We start from the raw sequence: 23,057 nt of genomic DNA, 5'->3' as shown, positions 1-23,057 counted from the left end.
TGATTTCTAGAGTTACTACATTATTAGATTCAAATGTCCAGTGTTCAACCAAAAAACCACAAGGCATACAAAAGGGAAAGCATGGCCCATTCATGCTTTAGCAGCACTATTCTCAATAGCCAAACACAGAATCACTCCTAATTCCCATCAATTGATGGATAAATAAAAGGTGGTATATACCTACAACGCAATATTATTCAGTCATAAAAAGGGATGAAGTAGTGATACATGCTACAACATGGATGATCTTGAAAACATCGTGCTAAGAGAAAAAAGCCACACACAAAAGGCTACATATTGTATGATTCCACTTATATGAGGAAAATCCATAAATGGAAAACAGATTAGTCATTGGTAGGGGCTGAGGGCAATGGGGAGTAACTGCTTATAAAGTTATGCTACTGCTTATTAAGGGTATGGGGTTTCCTCTTAGTGTGATGAAAATATTGTGGAAATAGATGGTGGTATTGTGAACTTAGAACATTGTGACTGTACTAAATGCCACTGAATTCTACACTTTAAAATGGTTAGAATGTGAATTTCATGTTATGTGTATTTTACCACAATTAAAGAAGAGTGGAATCCCTCGAGAGACTCTGCAAAGATTTAGATTCTGCCCAGTCTCCAGGGCTGGGAAAGCCTGCCTCATCCTGCCAACCACTCTACATCCCCGTGGTTTACCCAGACTTGTCCCTTTGAACAACCTTGAGTCCTAACGCTGGCTCAATTCATTTGAATTAATCACATACTTTCTTTTGACATCTTAACTTTTCTCCTGGATTAGATAAGAATTATTCACTTTATTCCTACCAGTTCTTTATGTAATTGTAATTGTAGGATTGTCATTGGGAGATTCACAATGTCACCTAATGAACTATCAAAAAACTTTTCTTTTGGAGGAAGATTAGCCCTGAGCTAACATCTGCCGCCAGGCCTCCTCTTTTTGCTGAGGAAGACTGGCCCTGAGTTAACATCCGTGCCCATTTTCCTCTACTTTATATGTCGGATGCCAACCACGGCATGGCTTGCCAAGTGATGCGCAATCCAAACCTGCGAACCCTGGGACACTGAAGCAGAATTGCGAACTTAACTGCTGCGCCACCAGGCCCGCCCCTCAAAAAACATTTTTATGTTTCAGTTTCACAACTCAGTAAGATCACAAGATCTGCATCTACCTACATGGCATCTTTGCCCTACTATTGATCTGCTACTCTGTATTGGAGGTCAGCAAACATTTTTGGCAAATGGTCACATAGTAAATATTTTAGCCTTGTGAGCCATAATCTCTGTCATAACCACTCAACTCTGCCCTTGTAATGTGAAGCAGCCATAGCCATAAATGAATAAGCACAGCTGTGTCCCAATAAAATTTTATAGACACTGAAATTTTAATTTCATACAATTTTCACATCACACAATATTACTCTTGATTTGTTTCTCAACCACCTAAAAATTCTTGAGATTGTGGGCAATAAAAAAGTAGGCAGTAAGCTGCATTTGAACCATGCACTGTAATTTGCTGACTTCTGCTCTATATTTTCCATGTTAACATATTTATTTCTACTGTTCCATGAGTGTATAGACATTTTACAAACCTCACAAAATCACTGTTAAAAAACAAAACTGTGAATAAATGAACAACTCACCTGGGATGTGATCATTTTCTTCTGGTCCTGGAACAGTGTAGAGAATTGTGAGAGTACAGCTGAGAAAGAAGGAAAGCTCATGAGAGATGTCCTGCCCAAAAAGCTCCACAGAGCCACCAGCAAAGCACCTCTGAAGGGGAGACGCCTTGAGAGGGGGCAGAAAGGATAACAGGGAAGGAGGGACCACCCCACGGCCACGCATGGCTCTAGCAGGATTACAGTGCTTGCCAGTTTTCAAACATAAAAACATTTGTTTTCTACCAATTTATTAACAATGTATGCTCTAACGCAGAAAAAGGTAAACACATTAAACTAACTAAGCAAATTAGGAAAAGCCAAGGAATGAAACATATTGCTTTCATTAAAACTGATGCTGAGCAAAAATACCCCGGTTGTAATGTTCATTATAAACCAGAGAATCCCAACAAGGTTCTGAAAAAAACGATGGGTGTTTTATGGGCTGTTCTTTCTTGGAGAAAAAAAAAGTTTGCTCTAACTTGGTTTCAAGTTCTCAAAAGCATCTTTTGATTTTTAAAAAAACTGGTTTTGACTTGACTGTTGTCAAAGACAAGACCTGCCTAGGCCATCAAAAGACTCAATGTCTGCTCTTGATTCTGCCACAACAAAACGTGTGACTGTAACCAGCTATTAACATTTTAGACCCACTTCCTGCCCACCTCATCCCACCCCCAACTTTTAAGTAAAGCAGAAACAGGTAAGAGTTAAAGACCTTTCTTGCAGTACCATCTCTGATTCTGTAAGTTCAGGACAGAGGGAGCATCAGCATATCTCTAGCTGAGCTGTAGCCAGCGAGCAGCTCAAAATCGAGAAAGAGTGGAGTAAAGAACGAAGGAGGTACTTTCCTCCCCTGTGGCTGGTAAGCTCTTCCTTCGACATGACGCCTTCATTACTCCCCAAGCAGCAGGATTTTCTGTTCCTTTTGCCCTGCCCTCCTATCCCAGCCTCCGCTTACATCTCTCCTGAAAGTTAGCCCAAAGCTTCCACCATCACCCATTCTGTAAGAGAATCTGGATATGACAGCGGTTCTGGCAGGAGGACCTGAATTGCTTCTGACTGAGCGGGAGTCTTTGCTCCTTCCACCTCGATCTGGATCTCTACTGAGCTTTCAGGCCAACTGACTGACTGTCCTACGAGGGATTCCTGCTCCTGGAATCCCCCTTCTTACCTCACAAGAGTCTGCTTCGTTCCAAGAAAGCTGGACCTAAGTCAGTTAGAATATTCATCCAAGATCTAAAGCTCTTGGATCTGGACTTTCTGCAAATGCAAACTGTTGCTACTGAGGGTAGCGGCAAGGCTGGAGGGTGTCAGAGGGACCTGGACGCCTCCATTTATGTGCCAGACTCACAGGTTCTTTGGAAACAGGAAAAAATTCCCCCAATCCAACGCCACATTCACTTCGAAATTATTCCTTGAGGGGTTAGGGCCTCTTAATCAAAAATTTATTTTATCACTTTCTATAGTACTAGTGAGGAAATAATACATCTCTTACGTTTAGCTGTTAGTACATGCTGGTTTATATCCGACTTACTACCATTTTTGCACACTGCACGTGAAGCTGCTAGAGGCTGTGCCTGACGTATGCCCAGGTCTTACGCCGGGCGGAGAACGAGGGATGGGATCTATCCCTGCTCCTGCCCCTGCTCCGTTCGCCACTGGGACTTCTATCCCCTCTCCTAGCCTGTTTCACTGTTAACAGAGGGACGCGACACTGCCCACAGGTGGTTGGGAGGATTAAGTGAGCCCCCGAGGAGAGAAGCGCACGCCTACCGAGCGCCCGGAGGCCGGTTTCCGCGCGGTCTTACCCAGGCCTCGGACGACCCTTCACCACCGACATGAGAAAATTAAGTTCCACTGGGTAACAAGCGCTGGGACGTTCCGGTTCTCATCACGCGCATAAAATCAGAGCCGGATTCACGCCAGGTCAGGCGACAAAGCCGCTTCCTCCTCCACCCGCCACTACAGCGCGGAGCCCCCAGGTCCACGCACGCCCAACCCTCTGGGGCCCGCAGCTTCCTCTCCTGAGCCTTGGTCCTCGTGCGCGGGAGGCTCCGGAGCCGTCTCCTCGCGAGGCCGCGGCCGACGAACGAGAACAAACCGGGAGGGGCGGCAGTGCACATGCGCAGAAGGTCCGGAGCGGCTCCCGGGTCCTGCGCCAGGAAACGCACAGTACCTTTCCCTTAAGCCTTTGCGAGACCTGGCTTAGAAAAGGGTCTGAGGTTTTTGGCATATTGGGTCGAATTGATAGATTTAGCAAATAAAGTACAAGCATGAGACATATTTATACAACAGTTTTATTCGTTGTTTATCTTAAGTAAATATAAGCAACTAGATTACATACTTCTTTCATTAGATTTCCCTGATGTACTCTCTCAACTGTTTATTAAAGAGAGCCAAGGCTTTCTGAATGCAAGAGAAACGAACAATACTGAATGTCAACAAAAATCCTTTAAACACTCAATTCAAACAGTATAAATGCTGAAGTAAGAGAACAATTTCATGACAATTACTTCATTGTCAATAGAAAGAACATCGGAAGCTATTTGAACAGCAAGCATTAAGAAGAATAAGGGCAGGACAGCCAACATCTTCCACAGAATCATTCGTGCCTTGTTTCAACTTGGAATAAAAATGTCTGCACTTTATGCAAACATCCACCAAAATTTGTATTTGTATTACCTCCACCAAAAGTAGCGTAGAAGCACAGGGAAAATATTTATTTCTGCTGGCATCCATGGCTATGCTGAAACAAGGTGGAGCATTTAGATCATTGAAAATCTCTGTGATCATAAGTGGAGCTATTATTTTTGTTGTCGTTGCAGTAGATTTCATCCTGGCACTTGAAATTTTGATTGCAACTTTGGAATCAGAAAATACTTCTGGTAGCAGTACATTCAAACAGTCATTTGAGCTGCAAAAGTGATGGCGATATACATTGTGGAGGGTATATACAACTTCTGCTGCAATTACTATATCCCAATCTGAATTCCTCTTAATCAAAAATTTATTTTATCCCTTTCTATAGTACTAGTTGAGGAAATAATACATCTCATATGCTTAGCTGTTAGTATATGCTGGTTTATATCTGACTTACTACCATTTTTGCATACTGCACAAGAAGCTTCAAAGGAAATTTTGCTTTGTTTAATAAATGTCCACTTTTCAGAAAATTCATCACAAAGTTTGCACTTGCATTTTGGCATTGTGGGGTTAAAATATACACAAGTAAAAATAGATAATGGCAACCAATGCAAAAATTGAAATGACTGAATTTGATAATCTCATGACTGCATTAGTGTGTCTGTCACTCACAAGTCTGAATCATAACTAGCCACAAACAGGGATTGAACCATTGAAAGCATTGCCAACTTGCAAACTGAAACAAGAAACTAAAAATAAATTGAATACTATTGTGATTTAAGTGGACTGAGACTGCTCTTCTTAGAAGGCCTGCTTGTAAGGTTGGTATCCAGGAACTTGGATTTTGAAAAGATTTGGGAACTTGGATTTCTGAAGGATTCCTACCGCTCTAACTGATAATCAGTGGCTCACTGTGCCTAAACTTCTTTATGCAAACAACATGTTTCTGCTGAATACCTGTTTTCCTTCTGAGAATCTGGAATTTTAGTATGTGCCAGGCAGAGGGTGCCCATAAAAACCCTGGGCACTGAGTCTCAAGCTTCCAAGGTAGACAACATTCCACATGTGCTATCACACTTTCTTGCTGGAGGAATTAAGCACATCCTGTGTGACTCCACTGGGGGAGGACCCTTGGAAGCTTATGCCTGGTTTCTTCTGGACAATGCCTCACGAGTCTTTCCCCTTGCTGATTTTGCTGGAATAAATGTTAGCCATGAGGATGACTGTATGCCGAATCCTGTGAAACCTCCCAGCAAATCACTGAACCCAAGGATGATCTTGGGGACCCCTGACACCACTGACATCAGAACAACTCACTGAAATAGGCTAAATCATTGGTTTGTCAAAGAAAAACCAAAGCTGGACAGTAGTTAAAGCTGTAAAAACAGATTTTATTCAGAACAATTGCAAAAGTGGAAAAGAGATCTCAGTAGAGAACTGAGTTCAATTCCAAATACAGCAGGGTAAGTAGAAATTTATAGTCAATGAGCAGGGGGTCGGCGTCGGGGGGGGGGGGGAGGAAGGCGGTGTCAGTGGATAGAAATTACTAAGAGGAAACAACAAGTTAAGGGGAACTCTGGCTAAACCAACTTAATAGGATTCTTGCTAAAGACAGGCCAGGGTGATCAGACATCACCTGGAGGATGGTGGAGGATGAGGAACTGATCAGATATCCAGATTGATCAGATATCAAGAATGGAGGGTTCTGGTTAAACTGACCTAGCTGAGAAGGCTCTCCACACATTGGGAATTGGAAATTGCTGGACCTGTCATTTGGTCTCCAATCACCTGTACCCCACCTTAAATGTTTACTCTGCTGATATATTCAATCTCAGTTAACAACGTCATTGCCCCAGGCTTCCCTTCAATTATATGCCCCACTGGTTTTCCACCTCAATTGCTCCTCAAAGAGTAAGTTAGAGATCCAGTTAGGTGTCCATTTGCTGGACCAGAATTTGAAAAGGAGTTGTTTGAGAAGACAATTACAGTCAACCCTCCATATTTGTGGGTTCTGCATCCACAGATTCAACTAACCACAGATCAAAAGACCTATGATACAACTGTACTGAACATGTACAGACTTTTTTTCTTGTCATTATTCCCTAAATAATACAGCATAACAAATATTGACAGAACATTGACATTGTATTAGATATTATAAGTAATCTAGAGATTTAAAGTATACAGGAGGATGTGCAGAGGTTATGTGCACACGGTACACCATTTTATATAAGGGACTTGAGCATCCTCGGATTTTGGTATCCGCAGGTGTCCTGGAGCCAATCTCCCATGGATACCAAGGGACAAGTATCTGTCTCTCAGTTACGCCAAATATCTGGAACCTATCAGGGACATGAACATTCTATTGAATGCCTTTTCCAAGAGCCCGTAATTATGTATATTGAGAAGTAAAATGTGTGCCTTGGTTACTATTAGTAATGTCTATAACTTGAAAGGGGAAAAGGAATGTCCTGGCAAGACCTTGCATTGTGGCCTTAGTGTATGTAGAGACGTGTGATTTTGATATATATATTTAATTTAAATTTGTATTTTGGGTATCTATGAGGCAAGAGATTCCCAGAGTTCTTTGTCCTGAAGGGGTCAACTCTTAGGCAGTGTCCCAATAGTTCTAATAAATGTGAAGATGGGACCATTTTTGGCGAGGGCATCCAGTGCTAAGATGACTACCTGAAGTTTGGTTAATTTTGTTGACCTTTGGATCCTGTCCTTTATCAAAGATATCCTGGCTAGGGAATGGAAAGCAGCATCATTCCACTGAGCATTATCATTTTTATGATGTTTTGCAGTGCCATTCATATAGCCAACAAATTCCTATTGCTATTTACTCAGTTAATCCAAGGGGCTACCCATGTAGCTTAGGGTTCTGGGAAAGAGGCAGCCCCCTCCAGCACCATGGCATCTGGCAATGGACTGAGGATAGGGGATGCCACCCATTCCTGCAGCTGGATTATGCCAGAGGGCCCAGGTTTGGCTCCATCCTGTATTAAAAAGGCCTTGGGAGCTGTGCCAAGCTGTGTGGTATGTTCCCATGACCCAAAGTATAATGGGCAGCTGGGTGTGGAGGGCCACAGGCTGAGGGCCTGTGAGAGCCTCTATTTCCAGGAGACCCCAGGATGTAGCCAGTCATTTGTTGTTTTAATGGTACATAGCATGAGGCCAAGAGGGGCAGTCTCTTGCATCAGAAGTTCTTTGGTAATTTATGGCCACCGTAAGTGGTCCAGAGACTCCAGGAGACATGAGAAGAGATTGCTGAGGTCTCTTTAGTGAAAGAGTCTCTGAAGGCATTAGTAGGAGTGCCTGTTGATTTTAATTTGGACAGATTTTTGAGTTTTTTATTGGAAGGAGCCCCATTTGAGGTAAGTTGATTTGTAAGAAGCAGTAGCAGTGAGATTTCACGAAATTTATAAATGAGGAATATGTTGCCACCAGAACCTAAAAAAGACTAAAAGATGTTAGATTTGTGTGTCTGTAATGAATGTGTCAAAAGAATCTCCTTATAGGAAGATGTCATCAATGTAATGTCATATCAGAGCTATAATGTCATCCACCTGGATAAAAATGGTTGCAGTTAATATCTTGTCTGCAAAGATTGTATGCAATGGCAAAGCCTTTGAAGCACACTGTGAGTAGTCTGGAAAAGGTGCATTGTGTCCATTCAGAGGTGGAGGCAAACTGCAGCTAAGAGGCTATTGAAATAAGCACTGAATAGAACTTGTTAGCCAAGTCTATAAGAGCAAAGTATTTACCATTGTTGATTGGATAGAGTCAGTAATTTTAATAATAGTGCATATTAAGTATAAAGACTGTTATGGACTGAATGTTCATGTCCCACAAAATTCATATATTGAAGACCTAACCTCCAGTGTGGCTGTATTTGGAGAAGGAATTAAGGTTAAATGAGATCATAAGCTTGGAGTCCTGATCTAATGGGATTAGTGGCCTTATAAGAAGAGAGAGCAGAGAGCTCTCTCTCTCTTCATGTGCACACACCACAAAAAGGCCATGTGAGGACACAGTGAAAAGGTAGAGACATCTGCAAGACAAAAGGAGAGTCCTCATCAGAAACTGCACCCTACCAGAACTTGATCTTGAACTTTCCAGCCTCCAGACTGTGAGAAAATAAATTTCTGTTGTTTAGCCACCCGAACTGTGGTATTTTGTTATGGCAGCCCAAACTGAACTAATACAGGGGCCCTAAAGGTGGGACCACAGGATTAAGGTTGTAGTAATTCATCATGAGGCATCCATTATTTTCCCCATGTTTAAAACAGGCAAAATTAGGATGTCAAACAGAAAAGTAATGGAGATAGTCATTCCTTTATTAATTAGGTTTTATATAATAAATTTTAATCCTTGAATGCCCTGTTTTAACTTACATTGGGCCATATTAACTATTTTAATTAGAGGTCCATGGGTTCCCATTTTATCAAGCCAACTCATAAGTGCCAAAGATTCACTTTAATTTTAATGTATTATTTATCGTTAGAGCATCTATGCCCAATACAGGATATTTTAGGACAATGAGTACTATGACTATGGAAAATTTAGGCAAGGTTACAGTTAAAGTGAGGCATACCTGTTTTCCCTCTATTTTATATTTAGTTACTCTCCTAAGATTATAAGAGGTATAATGTTTAAGGTGAGTGGTATCCCCAGTTATAACTATAATTTGAGGCCCAGTGTCGGTGAAGTCCACAAAGCTTTGTCAATTAGTGCATTTTAGCAAATATTAAGTTAATTAAGAATCTATGTTGTAGTGACACAACAGACAATTGGCACTCTTTTTGCCTTTTTATCATATAAATTATTTTAGTATAGAAATTTTAGACTTCCAATTGGGTCAAATTATGGACTTTTAATATGATTGTATATTATAATATATACATATATATAATTTATTTACTATATATTTATACTAAAGTATCATACATATCATTTATTTAGTTATCTTTTATTTTTTTCCCCCTGTATCTAGGGTTTTTTCCCTTTCTGTTTTAGGTTTTAGCCACCTGAAGCCGTGGGTTTTCAGTTTCTATCTCTACTAAGAAAGAAAGGAGGAGGAGAGAGCAGCCAGGTGCCTCTAGGCAGCACCTTCTATCTGGGACAGCCCCTATCCACAGTATAATCAGCCCCTTTCTCCTTTTTTTTTTTTTCACTCAAACATCTTTTAGAATGGCTTGTATCTCCAAGTGGGTAATCTTTTTCTTTTTCTTTTGTCTTCTCTCTGTCCCTGATCATTTGTTTCTTGTTTTTTTGTTGTTGTTGTTTTTTCATTTAGTGTTACCAGATAAACTCCTGGTGGTCCCTAGCGACATCTGCTGTGAGCAGCATCCCCCGTCTCTAGAGTGTCCCATTTGACCTCAGAGGGTCCGGAGTTTACATCCAAGAAAGCAATAGTGGCATCAGCTTTAGCTTTCAGATTTTTTGTTGGAGTATAAGACCTTTTGTGTACTGTTAAGCAGCAGCACTTAAGAGAGCCCATGCACAAGGATTAGGTATTTTACAATTTCATAATAATCGACTACATCCTTTGGGATTTGAGGGGAAGTGAGAACCAGATATTCCTTTCCTTTCCTTTTTCTCATTAAACATTGAGCTATTGGTCTCTGGGGATGAGCCCTCTTATATCCTGCTGGGTCTGGAATTGAACTGTGACAGCACCAAGGCAGACAAAAGCAGAAGAGTTTGAAACAACATAATATTTGTGGAGAGCCATGGTCTCTGTAGGACAGATGCCCCCAAACCAATAGTCAGTAGATCCTTTCAGTGTAAGGATGCCTAGTCAGGCCGTCTCCTGCTACCTGATGAGATGGCTAGTGCATGTTTTGCCTACAAGGAAAACAAGGGGGAATATTGGAGCTGCCCCTATCTACACTGACTTGGAAGGTCGACAGATCAGATTCACCCATCAGGTGAGAGTGGGAGGGAAATTGTTCCCATCTCTTTAGGGAACCTTTGCTCAGCATGATAGCCAATTACTCTAAAGCACCCCTGGAGATCTCATCCAGACTAGGTGCATCACAAACACATGGGGACCAACTAGGGACCTCTTTGACCAGACGACAGTACCTTAAGCTAGGCAGTTGCTTTGGGAGGACTCAGCTTTTTGAGCTCTGACACAATTGAGTTGGATAACCAGAGAAACCCAACAGACACAACACAATGCAGTGGCTGCTAAAGCACAAGGGTGTCAACAGCCAGCACTGCCTTCCCAGGCAGTATTTGCTGTCTCTTGGGTCCAGTTAGTAAGCCAAAAGCAGTCTAGAGACATGTCATCCCTGTCTGTCACTAAACCACTCTGCTCACTAAGCCAATTTTTTTAAGATGTACCCAGGATTTGTTTTAATCAGGTGTGATAAGGTGACAGATGTGGAGACAAGTGCCTTTTAAAGAAAACTTTATTACTTACAGTTTTCAAGAGGAGGGGACTTACCATACCATGCAGGTCAGTCAAGAGATAGAAGACATGAAGGAAAATCATGGATGAGATCCTTTATTACCATAATGGTAGGAAGTTGTTAGGTGGGGAAGTGCCCTATTGGGCATAGATGTTGGGGTTTGTGGTTGGAGGGTTTGTAATATGACTTCCATGCACCTGTGGAAACACAGGTAAACAACTTTAGCCATTAGCTCAGCCCATGATTTCAAGATGGTAAGTCATCAATTACAGAATATCCAGAATGAGTATTACAGGAATATATCATACTAATAGAATAAACTCATATTGTTATCTCATATAATCACATATTGAGATAATACGATTATCTCAGTAGATACAGACAGGCATTTGACAAAATCTAGCACCCTTTCATGATACAACATATAGCAAACTAGGAATAAAAGGAAACTACCTCAACCTAGTAAAGGCCGTTTATGAAAAACTCACAGCTAACATCATACTTAATGGTGGAAGATTGAATGCTTTCCCCCTAAGATCATGAACAAGACCAGGATGTCCACTTTGGGGAAATATAATTCAAAACAAAGTCTTCCAATTTAGAAAACCTCTACACAAAGCCAGAAGGGAAAGAAAGCATCATCCATTAGGCCTAAAGTGATGAATTGATTTATTTCAGCTTGCTATGCTTGTCCAGCATGATGTGAGACTGCCACACTCTGTCATACCCCTTTTCTTTCAGAAGGCACATAATGACCAAATCAGGTGCCTTTTCCACAAGGAGCTCTAGAGATACTCCATTCAGAGTACAGAACACAGCAGACTTTTCGTCGCATAACAGGTCTCTTCCTGATAGGTTTATAGAAGAATCAGGAGAAAGTAAAAACATACATTCCTCAGTAAGAGGACCTATCTGTATGGGAATAGTGGAAGAAAAGTAACAAATAGGAGACTGGTGCAAAATACCAACAACCTATAATGATCTGTCACCAGATGAAAAGCAAGAAATTTCTGATGAAATTGCAGAATGAGTAGCACCAGTGTTTATCACAAAAGGCAAAGATAGGTTAGCCTGAGGAAAAGTCACTGACACATATAGTTCAGCAGTTCCCACCTCCAAGATTTTCTCAATCTGTCAATTTTGAGCCATTTGCGAAGTACTTCCTGGCTAAGGGTTTTGTCCTTCTGGGTTCTTTTGATTCTCTTGTCCCTGCAATTCCTGCATCTTTCAGAGTCTCTTTCTACAGTCCCTTCTTCCTTTGATCCCTTCATACATTGACCAGAGTAGTGGTTATTTACTTTAGTAAAGAGTTCTAACTGAGCAGCCAACACAGCAACCTTTAATTTCTTCTTTTCTTCTTTGTCCTCTTCCAGATTATACCAAAACCGAGTAGCTGCTGCTCAGATTTGACTAATACTCTGTCCTTGCCATCCTACCATTTTTTGCTTAATTTGTGTTTGAATAGTCAGCAAGAGAGCCAAGACAAAGGTTGCTAAAACTAGAGCACAACTTGGATCTTTTGATCTGCCCCCAGGTCCACACCAATGATTTTTGAGAAAGCCTCAACAAAGAAAGGCTGATGGAAATCAGTGGGGGACTCATCTGCCTTCTGGTTACACTGTTGCAATGTTTCCCAGCTCATCTTTAGTGAGAAGACTTCAAGCACAGCTGTTAGCAACCCTTCTCAATGAATCCCTAATGTTCTTAGTTTTTCCATAATTGGGGAGTATCAGAAAGTCAGCTTTCCTTGGCCACCATACCCCTTGATGTGGTGAACTTCCAGACCCAAACGTGATTGCTCTATCAAAGGAGAAAATCTGCTAGTTGCACAATTCCATGCAACTGCTGGTTACTGAATTCTATGCAATAATCAGTGTACATCTCCACATATGGGGCTGTAAACTGAAAACACACTAAGGAGTACTTCTGCAAATTTCTGGAGAGTGGGAAAAAGAAGGCCTTAAATGAGTGACACAAACTGGTGAGAAAGGCGTGTGAGTTACCCAGGAGTCCTAGGTAGCTTCTCAATAGCATCAGCTTTGCTGGTGATCCAAATAGGGTGGGCTGGTTTTCTTCACACCGAGACAAGAAAAATGTAAATCATGTGGCACTTTGATTCTCTTCTTGTGTTCACATTAATTAGTTTAACACCTTGTTTGTTTGGCTTTTTCCAAGTGGCTAGTATGACTACTCTGCATCCTGTTGCCTTGTTATGAAGACATACTCTTTTATCCAAGCTCTTAATCATTCCATGATTTTGTCTCTTTGTCAGCTCTGCTTTTCTAGCTATGTGGTGTGCAGATGATAAGGTATTCCTGGAGGTGTAATCTAAGACATGAAGTGGACTCAGCCTAGGCCATGAGGTACATACCCCATGTCCTCAAACAGAGCAGGTAATTTACCACCAGCTAAAGAGGTTTGCCCTGATGGGAACCACCCATAAAAAAGATCATCCCCTCCCCATTCATGTGAGTCAGTTTGAGGCAGGGAGGAGTAAAGACACTCAGGGGAAGTTGAAGGAGTAGGAACAGCATAGTAAGAAGGAGTAAGATTCTGTGAAAGAGAAAATGCCTTTAATTCTCACATTTTCCTGTTTATTTTTTCAGTATTTCCTTCTGGCTATACAAATAGTTTTAAAATTTCCTCTTAGAATGATTTGTCCCATAACTGCCAGTAACTCATTTACTGGGATAAGGCCCTTCTAAGAAGCACTGCAAATGTGTTAATTTATCCAAATCAAAAGTACTGTCCTCTGGCCACTGCAGGACTGGAATCTCATGTGATGCCCATTCTAAATGTGACAGAGAGACACTAACTGTTTAAAAGAGAGACCTTCAGGCAGCATTTCTGGCATCTTATATTTTCCAACCATATGGTGATTCTGACAGGATTTTACAGCCCACTATTATCCATGCTTATTCAATAGTAAAATCTTGAATTTGGACAGGGTGGTTTGTTTGGCTAGTATCCCAAAAGACCAGAGAGGTAGAAGGAAGACTTTTTTGATAATGTAGGGGCTTTTACCTGACTATTGTGTGGCCAGAGACCTTCAGCTGATCTGCTTAAGTCAGGAACTGCCAGATTCATCCCATCCTCACCACCAAAATCATTGGGGAAATATAATTAAAAATAAAATCTTCTCCCAACCCAAAAAACCTATCCACAGAGGTAGAAGAAAACAATTTTATTATTGAATAAGCAATGAACCAGAATGTGATGTGCATCACAGACAATCCACTAAGAAATTGCAAATACAGAAAGAAATTTTACCATTTTATATATCCATGGTGATACAACTCATTAGATACATGTTCTCAAGATAAACAATAATTAGTCCTCAAGTAAGAGGACCTGACAGAACCATTTATTGCACGTATTTTGCCCTAAATTCACCTGGTAATTGGGATGACCATCTGTGTTAGTTAATTGTCCTTATAAAAAGGAAAAACAAGTTTCTCATACCTTTATGACAAGAGGAAGTTTTGCAACTCGGAGCAAGGCACCCACTGCAATTAGGCTCCTACCTTCCCACAGAAACTAAGAGATAGGAGTGCTATCTTTCTTGAAGTTTATATTTCAAAGAGATGGCTCTGAGGTCCTTGAAAAAGACAGCCTATGGCTATAAACTGCCAAGAGGCTTTTTAAAAGATTTATATTTTTCTCTTCCCTTATTTTTAAGAGAGAATATTAGTCCTCTTATTTTTGATTTGTATTTTCCCTTACACCACTCTCACCACTTCTAGTTAATATTGTACTGAAGGCCCTGGGCAGGGCAATTAGGTAAGAAAATGGAATAATAGGCATCCAGATTGGAAATAAAGAGGTAAAACTATCTCTACGTGAAGATGGCATGTCTTTCTATATAGGGAATTTTTAGGAAACTACTGAAAAATATTGTAACTAATAAATGAGTTCAGTAAAGTTACAGGATACAAGATCAATATATAAATATCAACTGATATATAAATATCACTCCAAAGACAATATTTGCAATAGCTTTAAAAAGAAAAAAATTCTTGGGAATGAATTTAACAAAGGGAATGTAAGACTTCTACAATGAAAAATGCAAGACTTGTGTAATGAAAACTTCATTGAAAGATTTTAAAAGATCTAAATAAATGGAAAGTCAGGAGTGATAACATCAGGATGGTGAAAATGAGGTTCCGGCCCTTGTCTCTCCACAGAAACACCAATTTAACAAGCATCTATGAATGAAAATACCTTGCGGAGAGCTCCAGAATTGGGGTGAGAGGTTACAGCACACTGATGGAGCACAAACAAAAAAAGATGTATTGAAAAGAGCAAGAAGAACAGTCTCATTATACCCACATCACCCCTCCCACAAGCCCACAGAGTGTAGCACCAAGAGATCCCCACAGCACATGAGTTCTCCTGTGGAGGAAAGAGAGACAGTGAGCATCCACCTTCACTCTGGACCTCAGCACTGGCCCAGCCACAGACCCTGCCAACTGGTACACTCAGAATCTCTGGTGAAACTGATTGGTGAAGGACTTTCCCTGATTATGCTAGTCTGTAAAGACTGGAAGAGGTGATTACATCTTCAAACACACAGACACCAACACAGGCTATAAGGATCACAAAGAACTAGGGAAACATAACATCATCACAGGAACAAAGTAAAGCTCCAGTAACCAACCTCAAAGAAATGGAGATCTATGAACTGCCTGACAAAGAATTCAAAATAATCATCCTAAAGAAGCTCAGTTAGCTAAAAGAGAACATAGATAGACAGAATAAGCAAAATTTTGAAAACTACATGAACAAAATGAGAATTTCAACAGATAGATAGATGGAACCCATAAAAAAGAACCAAACAGAAATTCTGGCACTAACGAATATGAAGATTGAACTGAAAATTTACAATAGAAAGCTTCAACAACAGACTCAACCAAGTAGAAGAAAAAATAAGTGAATTCGAAGACAGTTCATTTGAAATTATCCAGTGGAACATAAAGAAAAAAAAGAATGAAGAAAGCCTATGGGACTTATGGAACACCATAAATAAATCAATATATGCATTATGGGAGTCCCAGAAGACCAAGAGAAAGAGAAAGGGGGCTGAAATACAATTGCATGACAAAGGGTGGGAAATAATCCAACAGAAATTCAGGGGCATTCCACCTTAGTGAAATTTCTGGGGGTCCAGTCAAAATATCCCTTCTACATGTGCTTAATGTGTCAATGGCAGATAGGGATGCTGTTTGGAGCCTTTGGCAGGGCCCTATAGGTGAATTACAACACAGGCCTTTAGGATTTTGGAGCAAGGCCCTGCCATCATCAGCAGATAACTACTCTCCTTTTGAGAAACAGCTTTTGGACTGCAGACTGAAATTTAACCATGAGCCACCAAGTTACCATACAACCTGTGATGGTTCATTTTATGTATCAACTTGACTGAGCCATGGGGTAGCCAGATATTTGGTCAAATTATTCTGTGTGTCTGTGAGACTGTTTTGGTATGAGAGTAACACTTGAATTGGTTAACTGAGTAAAGCAGATTGCTATCTCTAGTGTGGGTGGCCCACATCCAATCAGTTTAAGGCCTGAATAAAGCAAAAAGACTGACCCTCTTGACAGAAAGAGGGAACTCTTCCTGCCTAACTGAATGAGCTGGGACATCAGTTTTTTCCTGGGTTTGGACTCAAACTGAAACATTGGCTCTTTTTAGATCTTGAGCCTGCTGACTTTTGGACTGGAACTTACTCCATCAACTCTCTGGTTCTCAGGCCTTCAGAATCCAACTGGAACTACACCATTGGCTCTTCTGGTCTTCAGCTTTCTGAATACAGTTCTTGGGACTTAGCCTCCATAATCACAATAGCCAATTCCCTATATCTCCTGTTGGTACACATATCCTGTTGTTTCTATTATTCTGGAGAACCCTAATATGTGACCTGAGCTGCCCAGCATGAACTGGGTGTTTCCAAACCCACCAAGCCATAAATTTGGGCATGCACAGCAGCACTCAATTATCAAATGGAAGTGGTATATGCGAGGTTGGGTTCAAGCAGGCCTGAAGGCACAGGTAAGTTTCATGAAGAAGTGGACCAAAGGCCCATGGTCCCCATTCCTGCTACACTACCTTCTCCTTCCCAGCTTGCACCTATGTCCTCATGGAAGTTCCATATGATCACTTGACAAAGGAAGAAAGAACTGGAGCCTGGTTTACAGATGGTTCTGCACAATATGAAGTCATCACCCAAAAGTGAACAGCTGCGTCACTACAGTCCTTTTCTGGAGCATTTATGAACAACAGTCATGGATTTCAAGCAGCGCACCTGGTTGTTCATTTTGCTTGTGTAAAGGAAAAACTCAGTTTTCCACCTGTGAGTCTCCTTTACTTTTACATACAACACTCATACAGGACACTTCTGGTCACCAAATGTGTAGTGGTTTTTCCCAACACCAAGCAATTCTCTGCAACACCAGTTGGGTGTCCTACAATTTAACTCAATTCTAACACTTTCTACCAGGAGATAATATTAGATCCCACAGGTTAAGGGCTCAGTCCCACGAGACTGCTCCCCCCTCCCCAGGTTGCCCACAACTTCTGTCCAATTTGGCCACAAACCGGAGGTTCCCACGACCTCCTCCTCAGGTTCAAGTAACTTGCTAGAGTGGCTTACAGAACTCAAGGAAACACTTTCTCATGTTTACAAGTTTATTAAAGGATACAGATAAACAGCTAGATGAAGTGATACATAGGGCGAGGTCTGGGAGCATCCAGAGCACAGGAGTTTCTGTCCCCAGGGTGTTGGGGTGCATCACCCTTCTGGTGTAGATGTGTTCACCCAACTGAAAGCTCCCCAAACCCCACATTTTGGGGATTTTATGGAGACTTCTTTACAGAGGCATGATCAAACATTAACTCCATGGCCACCCCTTCTCCCCTCTCTGGAGGAGGGGGGGGTGGGGTTGAAAATTCCAAGCTCCTAATTATGGCTTGGTCTTTCTGGTAACCAGTTCCCATCCAAGAGCCATCCAGGAATTGCCTCAATAGAAAAAAAGATGCTCCTAGTGCTCTTGTCACTTAGGAATTTACAACGGTTTTAGGAGTCCTGTGTCAGGGATGAGGTCAAAGACAAATAGTAGAACAAGAGACGCTACTAGTGTCCTTATCACTTAGGAAATTACAAAGGTTTCAGGAGCTCTGTGCTAGGAACCAGGGGCAAAGATCAACATATATTTTTATTATCTCAGAGACTGGAAGGAGAAATGACAAGACATGCAATTATACCAATTCACGGACTGTGGCCAATGGTTTGGCTGGATGGTGGGGGACTCGGCAGGAATATGACTGGAAAATAGGTGACAAAGAAGACTAGGGAAAACGTGTTCAGATAGACTTCTATGAATGGGGAAAAAAGTGAAGATTTTTGTGTCCCATGTGCACGTTCAACAAAGGGCAACCTCAGTAAAGAAAGATTTTAATAATCAAGTGGATAAGATGACCTGTTCTCTGGATACAAGTCCAACTCTTTCCCCAGCCACCCCTGTCATTGCCCAAGGGGTTCATGAACTAAGTGGTCATGGTGGCAGGGATGGAAGTTATGCACGGGCTCAGCAACATAGACTCCCACTTACCAAGGCCAACCTGGCTATAGCAGCTGCTGAGTGCCCAATCTGCCAGTATCAGAGACCAACACTAAGTACCCAATATGGCACCATTTCCTGGGGTGATCAGCCAGCTACCTGGCAGCAGGTTGATTACATTAGACAACTTCCATCATGGAAGGGGCAGCATTTTGTCCTTCCTGGAATAGATATTTACTCTGGATACAGACTTGACTTTCTGCATGCAATGCTTCTGCCAAACTACCATCCACAGACTTACAGAATGCCTTATCCACTGTCATCATATTCCACACAGCATTGCTTCTGATCAAAGAATTCACTTTGCAACAAATGAAGTGAGGTAATGGGCCCATTTTCATGGAATTCACTAGTCTTTCCATTTTCTCTACCATCCTGAAGCAACTGTCTTGATCAACTGGTGGATTGGATTTTTGAAGGTTCAGTTACAGTGCCAACTAGAAGGCAATACCTTGCACAACTGGGGGAAGGGTCTCCAGGGAGCTGTATATGCTCTGAATCAGCATCCAATATATGGTGCTATTTCCCTTATAGCCAGGATTCAGAGGTCCAGGAATCAAGGAGTGAAAGTGGATTGGCACCACACACTATTAACCTTTAGTAACCCAGTAGCATAATTTTTGCTTCCTGTCCCTACAAACTTCTGCTCTGCTGGCCTAGAGGTATTAGTTCCAAAAGGAGGGATACTTCCATCAGGAGACATGATTCCATTGAACTGGAAGTTAAGATTGTCACCTGGCCACTTTGGGCTCCCCTTGCCTCCAAATCAATAGGCAAAGAAGGGAGATATTGCGCTGGCGGGGTGATTGATTCTGACGACCAAGGAGAAATTGGGCTGCTTGGGCTGCTGCTACACAATGAAGATAAGGAGGAGTATGACTGGAATACAGGAGATCACATAGGGCACCCCAATGTCCTGTGATTAAAGTCAAAGGAACGCTACAGCAACCCAATTCAGGCAGGACTACTAATGGCCCCGATTCTTCAGGAATGAAAGTTTGGGTCATCCCACCAGGTAAAGAACCACGATCAGCTGAGGTGTTCGCTGAGGGCAAAGGGAATACAGAATGGGTAGTGGAGGAAGGTCATCTTAAATACCAGCTGTCAACTGTGAACAGTTACCCAGCTACAGAAATAAGGACTGTAATTATCAGGAGTATTTCTTCCTTATTTTGTTAATAATATGTTAATAATATCCTTAACTAAGTATATATATTTAATAAATTCATATACATACTTATATATGTACTTATATATATGCTTATATATAAAAATACTTATATATATGTACTTACATATATACTTACATATGTATATATATATTTAACATATATTAAGCAAATATCTTTGTTTTCCTCCTTCTGTCTTCCCTTGTCTGTAACAAATGATGTACTGATTTTATATCATAGTATTTAAGAATTGTTAACTTTGCATCATACTATTTAAGTTATGGGTTATCAAGGAGAAGAGTAAACATCACCCAAGGACTTTGCATCCATTTTAGGGATAAGGTTACTGTGTTTTCAGTTGTTCTCAGGATAGTTGTATCAAGATAGGTGAAAATATGGTTTTGCTAGAATCTTTATTTGGGGATTAAGTATGGTTTAAGGAGATGTGTATGGGTGCCAAGTCGACAAGTAGCGGATTTGTGATCATTGATTTTATGTGTCGACTTGGTTAGGCCACAGAACCCAGATATTTGCTCACACATTATGGATGTTTCTTAAAGGTATTTTTTAAATGATATTTGCATTTAAAACAGTAGACTTTGAAAGCAGATTATCTTTCATAATGTGAGTGTGCTTCATCCAATCAGTTGAAGGCCTTAATAGAAAAGGTGACTTCCCCGAGAAGAAATTCTGCCATTTTTAACTGATAAGAACTGTAACTCTTCTTTGGGTCTTCAGCCTGCCTGCCTACTCTGCAGATTTTGGAATTGCCATGCCCCCACTTCTTCTTTTCTCTTTTTTTTGGGGGGGGGGAGGGTGAGGAAGATTGGTTCTGAGTTAACATCTGTTGCCAATCTTCCTCTTTTTGCTTGAGGAAGATTGTCACTGAGCTAATATCCTTGCCAATCTTCCTCTATTTTGCATGTGGGATGCAGCTACAGTGTGGCTTGACGAGTGGTGTGCAGGTCTGCACCTGGGACCTGAATCCACCAACCCCGGGCCACTGAAGCAGACCGCAGAAATTTGACCACTAAGCCACCAGGTGGCCCCAAGCCTTCACTTCTTGTGAGCCAGTTCCTTAAAGTATGTCTCTCTTTCTTTCTCTGGAGTTTAATTATGCATAACTAACTTAAGCATATTTTCAAAATGGGATAACAACTTTCGTCTACATGTATAGGCATGTATACTGTCATTTATTTAAATTCTGTATCAATATCAGTTAGGGTGATTTTAGCAGAAAGTAACAATAACAGCCAAGAAACTTTTTTAAAAAATTGTTTTATTAAGGTCATATTGGCTTATAACATTGTGTAATTTCAGGTGTACATTATTATATATCAGTTTCTGTGTAGACTACATTGTCTTCACCACCAATAGTCCAGTTTTTATCCGTCACCATGTATACGTGCCCCCCTTTCTCCCTTCCCCTCTGGTAACCAGTAATCTGTTCTCCTTGTCCATGTATTTATTTTCACATATGAGTGAAATCATAAGGCGTTTGTCTTTATCTATCTGGCCTATTTTACTTAGCATAATACCCTAAAGGTCCATCCATGTTGTTGCAAGTGGAATGATTTTGTCTTTTTTTATGGCTGAGCAGTATGCCATTGTGTGTGTGTGTGTGTGTGTATATATATATATATCACATTTTCTTTACCCATTCATCAATTGATAGGCATGTGGGTTGCTTCCACATCTTGGCTATGGTGAATAGCGCTGCAATGAACATAGGGGTGCATAAATCTCTTTGAATTGTTGATTTCAAGTTCTTTGGATAAACACCCAATAGTGGCATAGATGGGTCATATGGTATTTCTATTTTTAATTTTTGAGAAATCTCCATACTGTTTTCTGTAGTGGCTGCACCAGTTCGCATTCACACCTGCAGTGTATAAAGGTTCCCTTTTCTCCACATCCTCTCCAACATTTGTTATTTTTTGTCTTGTTAATGATAGCCATTCTGACAGGTGTAAGGTGATATCTCATTGTAGTTTTGATTTTCATTTCCCTAATGATTAGTGATGTTGAATATCTTTTCATATGCCTGTTGGCCATGTATATTTTCTTTGGAAAAATGTCTGTTCATATCCTCTGCCCATTTTTCTTTATCAGGTTGTTTGTTTTCTTGTTGTTGTTGTATGAGTTCTTTATGTATTTTGGAAATTAACTCCTTGTCAGATATATGATCTGAAAATGTGTTTTCCTAGTTGGTGTGTTGTCTTTGTTTTATTCATAGTTTCCTTTGCCTTGCAGAAGCTTTTTTGTCTGATTAGTCCCATTTATTTTTTCTTTTGTTTCCCTTGCCTGAGTAAAGATGGTATTCAAAAAGATACTGCTAAGACTGACGTCAGAGTCTACTGCCTGTATTTTCTTCTATGTCTTAGTTTTAAACTAGTTTTATGGTTTCAGGTCTTACATTTAAGTCTTTAATCCATTTTGAGTTAATTTTTGTGTATGGTGTAAGTAATAGTTTACTTTCATTCTTTTGCACATGGCTATCCAGTTTTCCCAACACCATTTATTGAAGAGACTTTCCTTTTCCATTGTATGTTCTTGGTTCCTTTGCTGAAGATTAGCTGTCCCTAGTTTTGTGGTTTTATTTATAGGCAATAAATTTTTCAATAAATGTATGTACGAACACATGTAATTACATATATGTCTTCTTATAAAATCCTCCTGGACCGAAGATACCTCAGTCTCCTTGGCTTCTATTCTATAGACAGCAGAAACTCTGAATTTAGCTTGAAGGATTGAAGTTAGACAGTAGAGGGAGGCAAAACGGAAGAAAATGAGAAAAGATTTTTGCTCCCAAGCGTCCAACTGATAAGAAGAAAATTTGGAAGGAAACTTCAAGGAAGATGCATAAAACACAGCTCAACATACACTCTCTGCCCTGTGGAAACTATTACTATATCCTGCTCTTTCAAAAGGATATAATTTCAAGCTTTCTTGCTATAAGATGCTTATTCACTCTCTGATCTCTCTCGTCTCACATCCAACACCCAGTTGTATATTTACTCTTGATTCTCTCTCTTGCCTTTGTCTCTTATTTAGAGCCTCATCACAACCATTTCCTCATACTGGACATTCACCATTTCTCACCTAAATTATTATAATGGATTCCTGTCTGGTTTTCTTTCCTCAAATGCCGTTCAATTCATCTTGCACATTCAATTTTTTAAAATCTTTTTTATTATTAAAAAAACACATATACAGAAAACCATACAAATATATAGCATAAATAAATGTTATGAGGAAAAGATGCTAGTAATCACCACTAGGTCAAGAAATATAACTTTACCAGCCACTCTAAAAGCCTTTCCCCATGCCCAATCCCAAAATCAGCCTCTTGCCTCTCCCCATAGTAATACCGTCTTGAATTTCAGAGTCATTTTTTTTGCGTTTCTTTATAACTAGCGTTATGTCTAAGTGTGCATCTCTAGAACTACATTTAAGTCTTTCCCATTTAAAAAAGTGAAAATTCATGATGGGTTTCAAGTTCTTTTCCTAAAAATTTCATTCTATATCTTTCTGTTCTTTTAAATTTGGCT

General features: G+C 40.5%; 1 protein-coding gene and 1 pseudogene across 8 annotated transcripts in view; one reads left to right on the top strand and one right to left on the bottom strand.

Moving 5' to 3' along the window:
• The window catches only part of LOC106827062 (zinc finger protein 37A), a 34,204-nt gene extending 30,441 nt beyond the window's left edge, over positions 1 to 3,763 (bottom strand). For 2 of the 8 annotated variants that reach the window (XM_070492003.1, XM_014834704.3), the window contains exons 1-2: positions 3,470 to 3,689; positions 1,647 to 1,705 (exon numbers count right to left, since the gene is read on the bottom strand). In XM_070492003.1, coding sequence (XP_070348104.1) covers positions 1,647 to 1,705; positions 3,470 to 3,501 — 91 coding nt within the window. In that variant the 5' untranslated portion in view covers positions 3,502 to 3,689. Of the gene's footprint in view, positions 1 to 1,646; positions 1,706 to 3,156; positions 3,223 to 3,434 lie in introns of those variants that run through there. The other 6 variants (XM_014834706.3, XM_070492045.1, XM_014834705.3 and 3 more) reach the window with 6 other exon arrangements.
• A 3,454-nt stretch (positions 3,764 to 7,217) lies between these two features.
• Positions 7,218 to 19,516, top strand: LOC139046389 (uncharacterized; annotated as a pseudogene).
• The last annotated feature ends 3,541 nt before the right edge of the window (positions 19,517 to 23,057 follow it).

This window comes from Equus asinus, chromosome 2 (genome assembly GCF_041296235.1).
Source record: "Equus asinus isolate D_3611 breed Donkey chromosome 2, EquAss-T2T_v2, whole genome shotgun sequence".
Lineage (NCBI taxonomy): Eukaryota > Metazoa > Chordata > Mammalia > Perissodactyla > Equidae > Equus > Equus asinus.
This window is presented reverse-complemented; position numbering and strand designations above follow the sequence as displayed.